This window comes from Dromiciops gliroides, chromosome 2, assembly GCF_019393635.1.
Source record: "Dromiciops gliroides isolate mDroGli1 chromosome 2, mDroGli1.pri, whole genome shotgun sequence".
Lineage (NCBI taxonomy): Eukaryota > Metazoa > Chordata > Mammalia > Microbiotheria > Microbiotheriidae > Dromiciops > Dromiciops gliroides.
In genome coordinates, this window is record NC_057862.1 from 13559225 (window position 1) to 13571287 (window position 12063).

Genomic DNA, 12063 nt, shown 5'->3' on the forward strand with positions numbered 1-12063 from the left:
CTAATTTTTCTAATTTTCTTTCTTTTTTTTGTGGGGCAATTGGGGTTAAGTGACTTGCCCAAGGTCACACAGCTAGTAAGTGTCTGACACCGGATTTGAACTCAGGTCCTCCTGAATCCAGGGCTGGTGCTCTATCCACTGAGCCATCTAGCTGCCCCTAATTTTTCTGATTTTCTAATTATTTTTTTCTTTGGGGTTTAAAAGAGTGAACCAGATGTCCTCTGTGATTGGAAGGTTCTTGGAATAATCTTGGCACCTTTCTTTCTGTAATAAATAGATTTCTGGATGACCGGCTTTGCTGATTTAATTTGCTCCCTGGACTGAGGTTGCCACTGTCTTTGCTACATTATTTTCTCACGCCACTTTGGAGGTTTCTCTAATCACTGTGTGGGGAGGCCGTGTGGAATTGCTGGGGCTGTTATGGCCTGACTCTGCAGCATGGAGTGGGGTCCTTCCTGCTGGTTGGCTAATTGCTGTTTGCTGGAGGTTGAGGAGGTGTCATGCTGTTATTTTAGTTTGGCTTGTTTCTTTATTTGAAGTCATTCCTTACATTTCTTTAAAAGTGCGCTAGAGCTCCTGGAGGTGTGATTGGAAAGGGCCTTGTTGTCAAGAGACCTCATTCCTCCTCTTCCTGGAACGGTCTCCCTCTGAAGCAGGGGTACTTAAACTCTGGACCTTGGTTTTCTCCTTTCTGCGATCTGCAGGGGCTAGCAGAAGACGGGTCCCCTGGTTTCTTAGGCCCTCCCTTCCTGCTCAGAAACGTCATCCATCATGGTGTGCTCAGGATCAGGGGATTTGGAACAGGAAAGAGGAGATGAGGTAGTTCCATTCCCCTCATTTTAGATGTGAGGTCATTGAGACCTGGGAGAAGGAAGGGACGGATCTGCTTCCCTGGGGTCTGCTCCTAGAATCTCTGACTTCCTTCACTGTACACCTGCTCTGGTCCCCATGAAATTACCTTCTCTGTATTGAGCTCTTTGTGCCCCTCTTGTGTTCTGCCCTCCCACCACCAGAATGTCATCTCTCAGAGCTTCGTAGAAGGAGGCAGTAGCCCCGGGATATTCTGCCCATCCTTGGGCAGCCTACATCCTGAGTGGCCCAAGTACTGACCTGTCCAATGCTTAGCCCGGTGCTTGGCACAGGGTTAACATTTCAGGATACTTGATGGTTTGGCTTCTCACTATCTCTGTGCCACCCCCCCCACCTCATCCAAGCTGTTGCCAAGCCCTGTCATTTTTACCTTGGCATTAGCTCTCAAATAGACCTCCTTCTCTCCTGTGGCACCCTGGTGCGGGCTCTCTCACACCTCGACCACTACTGTAACTGCAGTAATTACTTCCTGTTTTTTCCTGTACATAGCTTGTTTTCACATAGCTGTCGGCTTCTTGACTTTCTATCTCTAAAGCTCTGTGATTCAAGGAGGGGAAAGATTGTTTGTTGTCTTTGTATTCTAATGCTTTGCACTAGACCCAGCACATAGTAGGTACTTAAGAAATGCACATTGAATTGAATGAAAAAGTATGGAAGTAGCAGCAGCAGGTGTTGTAAGTGATAATGGTCTGAACTTGACCTAAGAACTAGAAGTGTTTTTAAAGTACAGGGTTGGCCAAGGATTCCTTTTTCCTCTTCACTCCATGTTGAACGTTTGTCACTGGGGGAAATTGTGGGAAGGGTGGAGGTTTCCCCCTTCTGACCCTGTGTCTTGCCTCCGTAGGAAAAAGGATCCGTGCACCAAGAAGGAGGTGAGGGGCTTCTCCTGCGCCCACGGAGCGTGGCCTTCTCCATGAAGTGTTCTTCAGACTTCCCGCCCAGCCTGCCCAACGAGTTTGTGCTGCTCGTCCGCAGGATGGAGGAGATGTGGAGGGACTGCCTCTTCCATCCCAGGAGCGGGGTCTGCTGACCTGTCGAGAGGAAGCAGAGGCCCCTCTGCCCGCGAGGACAATGAAGGAAGTCGTCTGCTGGTCACCCCAGACGGTGACGGATTGGTTGCTGGAGAATGCCATGCCCGAATACTGTGAGCCCCTGGGCCATTACACGGGCCAAGACTTGATCAGCCTTACCCAGGAGGACTTCACCAAGCCGCCGCTCTCCCGCGTCTCCTCTGACAACGGGCAGCGGCTACTGGACATGATCGAAACCCTGAAAATGGAGCACCAGCTGGAGGCACACAAGAACGGGCACGCCAACGGGCACCTGAGCATCAGCGCCGACGGTGGCTTCAGCAGCAAGGCCAAACACAATGGTGTGCCCAATGGCTACCAGGGAGGGTTGGAAATGATCCAAATTCCCATGCCCGAGCCCGAGCGCTCCCAGTACCCCAGGGAGTGGGGCAAGACTCTGCTGGCTTTTCTGTATGCCCTCTGCTGCTTTGTGCTCACCACAGTGACGATCTCCTTCGTCCACGAGCGAGTGCCTCCCAAGGAGACGCAAGCACCCCTGCCAGACACGTTTTTTGACCATTTTAACCGGGTGCAGTGGGCCTTTTCTATTTGTGAAATCAACGGTTTGATCCTTGTAGGCCTCTGGTTCATTCAGTGGCTGCTCTTAAAATACAAGTAAGTGGATGCAGGTTGGGGCTGAGCAGCATGGCCACCTTGGGTTTGGAGGGGAACATTCGGAATTTAGGAAATGATGGAAACCCCTCTTTTGGGGTGGGGGGTGGGGGGGATGCCCTGGAACACTAAGGTAGCAGTGGGAAAACACTCACTAGTCTCACCTGGGTCCAGATTGCGTCAGGTTCAGTGTGGGGTGGGGGATCCCCCAATAACTTAACAGCAGGTTCAGCAAACACAAGTCAAACTCAAGCCACAGAAACAGATTCTGCTCCAAAAGAAGAGGCTCCCAGAGTTCTGGGGGGTTGAACTAGCCAGTAAAGAGCGGGTAAGGATTAACCTGGGACATTGATACAGCCAGTCGTAAGATAGCAATCCCATGTAGGGCGCTTCAAGGTTTGGGAGAACTTTATGTTTTAGGACCATAAACTGAAGGCTGAGAGGGATCCCCAAAGCCCCCCAGTTTATGTACTTAATCACACTGGATCCTCCCACAAGCACTCAGAGGTAGATACCGTGACTTCCCATTTTGCAGATGAGAAAACAACTCTGAAGTTTCAGCCATTCATAAATAAATATAAAATAATAACAAATACTGCAAGTTTTAGACACTTTAGGGTTCACAAAGTGCTTTGGATCCATTTTCTCCTGGAAAGGACCTTAGAGGGAATTGAGTCCAACCCCCCCCCCCCATTTTACAGATGAGGAAATTGAGGCCCATGGAAGTGAAATGACTTGCAAAGATCAAGGTTAGCCATCCTCGGCTGGGGATGCTCCCACAGAGGACTTGGTGCAGCTGAGGTCCCACGTGTGGGTCTGGGGTGGGACCTGGCTCCATCCCCAGGCAGCGACACCCCTTCCCCTTGAGAACATGTGGCCTTCTGAGCAAGAGGCAGCCAATCCCCATCAAGCATTGGAGCTTTTTGATTGGGGGCCCCCTTTGATGTTTTTTTTTTTTTTTTGCGGGGTCATGGGGGTTAAGTGACTTGCCCAGGGTCACACAGCTAGTAAGTGTCAAGTGTCTGAGGTCAGATTTGAACTCAGGTCCTCCTGAATCCAGGGTCAGTGCTTTAACCACTGTACCCCCTAGCTGCCCCTGCCCCCTTTGATTTTAATGGTTCTGATGCCCCTTGAGCATTGAGCCTTTGCTTCCAGGTGGGATTTAAAATTTGCAAAGTACATGTATTATCACCTGCTTGATTGTGAGGAGAGGTACCCCATTTTACAGATCAGGAAATTGAGGCTCAGAGAGGTTGGGTTATTTCCCCATGGTCTGATAGCTAGGGAGTGTCTGAGGAAAGATTTGCATTTGGTTCTTCCTGCTTGGAGTCCGGAGCTCTAGCCTCTGTGCCACACTGTCTGTCTCAGTGAGAGGATCTTTTCCCAAAGTTGGGTGCTACCTGGTGATGGCCTGGAGATGGCCCTGGGCCATCTTTGTGGAGCCCTCCGCCGGGTCCTGGAAGGTCCTCCTAAAGCAGAAGGCCTTCAGTCAGGGGCCTTGTGATGGACTGATTCCTGTCCAAACCAGCCTCATTAATGGAGACAGCCTCAGTCCCAGCCTGGCCTTGGGGCTCACAAAGACAGACTGCCCAGTGTTAGGACCCCCAAAGGTGATTGGAGGCAGCAACTTTTCCACTTTCATCTTTATATCTCTGTCCTTAGGCAGGGCAGCGTTGTGGCTTTGGAGGCTGTGTGCAGGATGGATTAGGGAGGGGAGAAACAGAAGCCAGAGATCACTGAAGAGGCTTCTTTTCAGTGTTCCAAGTAAGGGGTGATGAAGCCAACCAGGACTTTAGGTTGCGGTGTGAGAGTGGAGAGGCAGCAAAGACCTGGGTTCACATCCTGCTGGTAGATTCTTTCCGTTGGGTGACCCTGGGCACATAATTTCACTGTGCCTCAGTTTCCTCATTTGTAAAATCAAGTGGTTGGACTCAATGACCTCTATGGTCCCTCCCTTCCAGCTCAAAATCTAGGAACCTCTTGTTATGTCAGTAATTTAGTTCTGCTGCTATATAAAGAAAAGTGGTATATTTGTAGCCTGGCACCAACCAGTGATCTATAGGCATGTTGGAGGAAAACAGTGTCTCAATTTAGGGAAAGGAAATCATTAAGTATAACCTCTATTTGTTTCATTTGGGGGGCAGGTTAGGGGGTAAATGAGGGCTCTGAGACACGGGACTTACCCAGGGTCACACAACTGCAGGGAATGAGAGGCAGGTGTTGTCTGGACTGTGAGGGCCACCATCTGCCTCAGTGGAAATGCACTATCTTGAAATCGACCACCTATGAAATCCACCAGGTTGGGTTGTCAGGCATTGGGCGGTGGGCTTGTGAATTTCATTCAGAATCGGAGAGGTATTTCCTCCAATTCCTATGGCAGGTTCTGAGCTCTCCCCTTAGTTTCTTATAAGCTGAGTCTGGCCTTGAAGAGGAAACAGTTAAATCAATCCCACCTGCCAGATTTGGGGTGGGGGGTGGGGTGGGTTCATTTGTTTTCTGGTGTATCATTAACCTGCCTCAGGGTGAGCAGATAAACACAGGGGCCTCCTCAGAGTGGTTTGTGAGGCAGGACAGCCTTGCACACGCTCAGCAGGCTGGGTTGAGGATCCCATTGTTCCAAGGATCCCATTGATGGGGTCAGTGGGCCCTCTCCCCCCCCCCCCCCAAGGATTATTTTGTCAGTTTTCCCTCCTCAAGTCCTGCAATATCCCCTTGTGTGACCTGGTTGAGGAAGGGAAGAAGGAGGCAGGGAAACTAATATAGCAATGGGGCTGGGGGCGTTCTTGGTCCATCTGCAAGCCTCTTTTCCATACCTGCCTCTCTCTAGGTAATAATTTTCATGGCAACACATTAACTTAATTAATAAGCGTTTGATGATCATAGTGAACATATATGGAGCAGTTTCAGTCGTGTATTTTTGGGGTTTTCTTGGCAAAGACATGGGAGTGTTTTGCCATTTCTTTCTCCAGCTCATTTGACAGAGGAGGAAACTGAGGCAAACTTTCCAGGATCACAAAGCTATTGTCTGAGGCTAGATTTGAACTCATGAAGATGAGGCTTCCTGATTCCAAGCCCAGTGCTCTGTGTACTATGGCGCCACCAAGTGGCCTAGGAATCAGTACCTGGGTTTGAATCTTGCCCATCTGTTGGGTTCTCAGTTTCTTCAACTATAAAATGAAAAGGGTGGGGGGCAGGGTGGTGAGCAACAAGATTATTGAACTGCTTTCCAGCTTTCGGTCTGTGATCCTCTGATCTCTAAGAGCAAACGGTCCCCTCTTTGAAAGTAGAGCCTGGTTTTCTGGCTTTTTTATCTTTGCATCCTTACCCCCTCAGCGTGCCTGACATACAGTAGGCATCTAATAAGTGCTCATTGGCTGATGGATCTTTCCTTATCTGAATCCCATGTTCAGCTCCTGAAGGGGTTTCCTGTTACCTTGTTTCAGTGCCAAGGAAAGAGATGGAATGGAAGGGAAGAAATGTGGTTGGTTGACATGGCAGAGGAAGTCTGTATTGGGGGGGGGCGTTGAGTCCTTACCCTTCCTTCCCTGTTGTTAATCCTCAGGAAACCAGGGGTGACATTTTCCATCCCTGATCTTCTGTGAGTTCCCCGGGGATGTGCCAGGCAGTGACGTCTAAGTGCTGGGAGGCTTATAGACTGAGATCATAGATCTCGGGCCGTCCAAGGGGTCAAGTAACCCTGTAAGGCCTTGGGAGCCTTGCCTCATTGACATCCTTTTATACCTTCCTCCCTATCTAATGAACAACAATTTTCATAGTAACAAATCACCTCAATTAATAAGGATTCGGTCATAATAGCTAACATTTAGGTAGCAATCTAAGGTTTGCAGGGTCCTTTAAATGTATTCACTCATTTATTTTGGCCTCAGTGAGAGGGTGACCTTTGAGGAATTGGCTCGAATATCTGAGTGCTTGGTCCCGGGCAATCAGCACCCATACTATGTAGATGCTTTTGTCATTATTTTGTTTTCCTACATTTTTTTTTTAAGTGAGGCAATTGGGGTTAAGTGACTTGCCCAGGGTCACACAGCTAGATTTGAACTCAGGTCCTCTTGACTCCAGGACTGGTGCTCTATCCACTGTGCCACCTAGCTGCCTCTTTTTCCTACATTTTTAATAGACCGGACTAGATTCTGTAACATTGATTTTCTTTTCTTTTCTTTTCTTTTTTAATAAAGTAATTTCTTTTTTTCTGTTACATGTAAAGATAGTTCTCAACTTTTGTTTATACAAGCTTTCCAATTTCAGATTTTTCTCCTTCCCTCCCCTCTCTCCCCTAGACAGCAGGTAATCTGATATAGGTTCTATATATATACATAATAACATTAAACATATTTCTGCATTAGTCATGTTATAAGAGAAAAATCAGAGCAGTGATGAAAAACCTCAAAATAGAAAAACAACAGCACCAAAGACAAAAGAAATAGTATGGTTCATTCAGCATCTATACTCCACAGTTCTTTTTTTTTTCCTGGATTTGGAGATCCTCTTCTATCATGAGTTCCCTGGAACTCTTCTGTACCATTGCATTGGTGAGAAGAATATAGTCCATCACAGTAGATCAACACACAATGTTGATGATACTGTGTACAATGTTCTTCTGGTTCTGCTCATCTTACTCATCATCAGTCCATGAAAGACCCTCCAGGTTTCTCTGAACTCGTCCTGCTCATTGTTTCTTACAGCACAATAGTATTCCATTACATTCATATACCACATCTTGTCCATCCATTCCCCAATTGATGGGCATCCCCTCAACTTCCAATTCCTTGCCACCACGAAAAGAGCAGCTATAAATATTTTTGTACATGTGGGTCCCTCTCCCCTTTCCATGATCTCTTTGGGAAAAAGACCGAAAAGTGGTATTGCTGAGTCAAAGGGTATGCACAACTTTATAGCCCTTTGGGCATAATTCCAAATTGCTCTAACATTGATTTTCTAACAGGTGCTTTATTATTGGACTAAAGCAAATCGGTAAATTAATGAAAAATCCCTTCTCGATTGCTTAGTATGTGCCAAGCCTAGGGGGTAGCTAGGTGGCACAGTGGCCCTGGATTCAGCAAGACCCGAGTTCAAATCAGGCCTCAGACACTTGACACTTACTAGCTGTGTGACCCTGGGCAAGTCACTAAACCCCCATTGCCCTGCAAAAAAAAAAAAAAAGTCATCTAACTAAGTATGTGCAAGCCCTTTGCTGAGCTTTGGGGATGCAAACTAAAACAAGACACCCTGTAGAAGCATTCATTCTAAGGAGGGGCACATTATGCAGGAGGTTTCAGTCATGGGGCAGATGGAAAGGCTTGCTGGTCTTATACATGCATTTACAGGGTGCACGGCCATGCCTAAGGCCTGCCTAGGGTGCATGGGAGGGTTGCCTGCTGGCTGGCAGGGCTTTGAAGTCTGGAGAGGACAGTGGCAGGGCAGATGGTTACCCAGTGACTCTCTGTGTTACCAGAAGAAGGTTTGTAATTGGTGTCTCCCCGCTTGTCCAAGCAGTGTTCATCCTGCAAGGAGGCGGGTAGAGCACTGAGGCACCTGGGTCAGCATTGAGGTCCCGAGGAGGACCAGGGTCATCAGGTGGATACTTTTAAGCGCCTGCATTTAAAGGCCTTCAGAGCCATTCCCTCTCCTTCAGTTTGATGTGGATCGCTGTGAATGATTCTGCAAGATACGTGGCTTTTGTTCTTAGGAGGTTTGGGTCTGTAGAGTGCATGACAGCCTGTTCATTCTCACATTTCATGTTCTATGTTGTCTCAGTAGTTTTCTGTTAACAATTCCCCCAACCTGGAAGGGAATATCTGAGCATCTCAGAGGGGTGGGACCTCTGAGGTTGCCTGGTCCAGCCCCAAGACTGCCCTCTGTGGAATCCCCAAGGATTGACCTTTGAATATAGCCCCTGAGGGAGAACCCACCCCCTCCTGAGGCTGCCTGTTCCCCTGTGAGATGCTCTAATTTTAAGTTTTCCTGACATCAACCCTAAGTTCACCCCCTTTCACCCTCTGCCTCCTGCTTCTTACTTCTGGGGCCAAGAAGAACAGGTGTAGTTCATTTCACCCAGGCAATTTTTGTCCATGCTTTCTCCTAATCCCTCCATAATCAATAGACTTTAAGCACCTACTGTTTACCAGGTACTGTGCTTACTACTGGTGCTAAGGCTGCCTTCTGCCTTGGCATTTTTATCCACAGTGTTCAGGATAGTGCTTGGCATATAACAGTGATCACTCAAGAAATGCTTTTCCTTTCATTCTTTGAGACTCTGCCCAGCACCTTGGAGACGGTCCTCTTTGTTTTTTGAATACCTTGTCTTACCACTGTATCATGGGGGCCATTTTTGTCTTCTCTCACATCCCATTGGTCTAGAAAATGAACCAAGACACATTAGTCTTTGTTAACTGGGGCCAACCTGGCAAGAAACCCCAGAGTGTGCTGCGCCCCTCCCCATACCCCCATCCTTGTGATGTTAATGAAAACAGCTGTGGCTGACTTAAGGCAGGGCATGGATCAAGTTCCAGGGGGCAGGCTACGACCCATGGGCATATGGAACATGCCCTTCAGTCTGATCACAGATTCATTTGAAGGGAAGAAAGGCAGAATTACTGAAGATGCCTGTGAGTGTGTGGGCATGGAGGGGCAGGTGGGAGGTGCTTTGCAAAGGGTGACTGCCCAGGGATAAGAAGGACAGATTGGGTTCTGAGGAGGCCTGATGTAGAGTCAGTGTGAGGGAGTGTCCTTGTTTTTTTTTGTCTCCAATTCATGTTTAGAGCTTAGTTCATGTCAATAAGTATTGATCCAGCATTGAGCCTTGCATTTCATATCATTCAGAGAAAGATGACAGATGATTAGTGCTTGCAAGTCTCCTTGATGGCACCAGGATAGGGCACTAGATTGGAGTCAGGAAGATTTGAGTTCAAATTCTGTCTCGGCTACTTATTGTTTGTGTAAGCCAGGGCAAATTTCCTAAGCTTTCTGTGCCTCAGTTTCCTTATCTGTAAAATGGGGATTATATACTAGCTCCTACCACACAGTATTAGTATTACCTGAGAAGTGCTTTGCAAACCTTAAAGCATGAAAGGGGTTTGTACATAAAAATGAATGTTTGAGGAGGGAGGGATCAAGAAGGACTTCCTATAAGAAGTGGCACCGGAGTTTGCCTCCACAGAAGGGAAGGATTGCAAGAGGTCAAGTTGAGGTGGTAGCGCAGTCTAAGTATCACAGACAACCTGTGCAAACTCACAGAAGCAGGAAGGGACTGCCTGCGTGAGCAAGTCCCCTGGCACACAGAGTGTGGGAAGGAGAGTAGGTGACAAGCCTAGAAGAGGAGCAAGTTTTTTGTGTTCTTTCCATTTTTGGTGGGATCTCATGATGCTGATGATCATGAATGGAAGCTGCTATCAAATGGTCGCTTATTCTGAGCTCTTGCTTCCTGCCAGAAGGGGCGGGCATTCCAGGAGAGCTGTCATGGGGTTTCTTGTCTCTGAGGTGCCTGCCAGCCCCCTGTCTTTGGTCCCACAGTGGTCCCAAAATGGCATCACCACAGTCTAGGCTGGAGAAGTTTCTGAACTCAACCTTCCAGGGGTGGGGGAGAGTGGGAGGAGCTGCCAAATACTCAGACAGTGGAAAACCCCAAGTTGCTAAACCTGCGGAATGAGACGTGTTTTTCCCTTTCCTCCAGGTCCATCATTAGCCGAAGATTTTTCTTCTTAGTTGGCACGCTGTACCTGTACCGGTGTATCACCATGTATGTAACCACCCTCCCAGTACCCAGCATGCATTTCAACTGTTCTCCAAAGGTAACCATCCATTCTTTCTGGGATTTGTACTTTGTGTTGGGCCCTTCTCTCATTGCCCAAGGTTTCGCTGATTCAAGCCTTGGGTGGGAATTTTCTGTAGAATCCTGTCCTGTTTCTCCACCATCATCCAGTGTTTGTCTGAGGTATTTCCCAAGTATGGGGCCAGGGCCCCTGGGCCCCTTCTCTGGAATTAGGACTGTTCTGCTTCCCTCCTCTGGGCCTCTGGGCCTCTGTGGCCCCCTAGCCCTCCCCCACCCTTCTCCCTACCCTCTTCTCAGGGGTGAAGGCTTTGCTACTTCCAGTTTGACTCCTCAGAAAATCTGATTCTTGGGAGCATTGAAGCTCTCTGTGTGGGTGTAACTCTTTGGTTACTTGCCAGGTTTTAAAGATATCATTAGTGCCTGATATAAATCTAGGCACTTCTCCCTATTTTGTCAGCTCCTCAATGGGAAGCTTGGTTTCAGGTTCAGGTTTTCATTTTCTTTCCTAGTAATCTTGACAGTGACATCCTGTGACACCAAAGTGGAATTCTGTTCCCTTCTCCTGCTCAACCCCTTACCCCACTCCCCACATGGCCAGGTGTGGGACGGTAGAAAACACATTCCCTTCCTGGCACCTAGAGAATGATGTCATCTCTGCCCCCAAAGGGCTGGGAATGCCCATGTGGTTGGCATGTCGAAAAGATTGCCAGGTCGAGAGACTCAAGATATGAGTTGCAATCTTCCCTCCACCATTTTGTGCCCTCATGGAGACTTTGGAGAAATGTCTGTGGACCTTAATTTCCTCCTCAGCGGAATAATGGGGTTGTACTTATTGACACCTCTAGTTGGGGGAAAATATTTCAGTGAAGAGTTTTTGGTGAAAACAAAAAGGGGGAGGGGAACCTATCCTCTTAAATCTCTGAAATGGGTATCCAATCCAGTATAGCAAAGAACACACTAACTTCTGCCATGAACTTGGGTGGAGAGTATGCTATATATAGTCTGGATTTTTAGTATCATGTTATATATAAAAAAAGAAAAAATATCTATTTGTTTGTTCAAAGCTATTAAAAATATATTTGAGACTTAAATATACTTCTTTCCTCTTGCTTTCCCTCTCCCACCTTCTCTTTTCTTCCTATCTTCTCTTTTTCTTCCCTTCTTTCCCTTTTATGTTATTTTTTGGTTTGATTGCAAACGTGGCCTTGTCCTGCTTGACATTTCTGCCTGAGATACTTTTAGATCCTTAACTCCAGAGAATCTGCCAGGAGGAATGGGCTTGGGTTCGCTTAGCACCACTCCCAAGGCATCATTGGCTGATGGGGTTACTCAACTGGTTGATCAAGAATCGAGGCCAGCGGTATTCGTTGATTGCTGCCATTCTGTGCTTTCAGACAAAAGAAAGATATAGGGTGGGTGATTAAAGAAGTAAACGACGGCACATTGGATGGCCCCATCCAGAGACCATGGATTAACCACTTGTTGTCAGTCTGCAGGGGTGACTGGTGGTAATAGGCTTTGTGGAGCAGTGGAGACAGCGTTAAATTTGGAGTCCAAGGATCTAGGTTCATACTAACTCTGTGCTTACGACCTGTGTGATGACCTTGGACAATTATCAGGAATAACAACTGCATTTCTATAATGCAAAGTTTGCACGGGGATTTACAAATATTATCTTGTTTGAGCCTCACAACAACCCTGTGAGCTAGGTGCTCTTATTCC

General features: G+C 47.5%; 1 protein-coding gene across 9 annotated transcripts in view; it reads left to right on the forward strand.

Annotated features, from left to right (window-relative positions):
* LOC122740550 (phosphatidylcholine:ceramide cholinephosphotransferase 1) overlaps positions 1-12063 on the forward strand; it is a 276156-nt gene that overhangs the window by 245238 nt on the left and 18855 nt on the right. For all 9 annotated transcript variants that reach the window (XM_043982878.1, XM_043982877.1, XM_043982879.1 and 6 more), the window contains 2 exons: positions 1715-2555; positions 10243-10360. In XM_043982878.1, the coding sequence (XP_043838813.1) occupies positions 1942-2555; positions 10243-10360 (732 nt within the window). In that variant the 5' untranslated portion in view covers positions 1715-1941. The remainder of the gene's footprint in view (positions 1-1714; positions 2556-10242; positions 10361-12063) is intronic.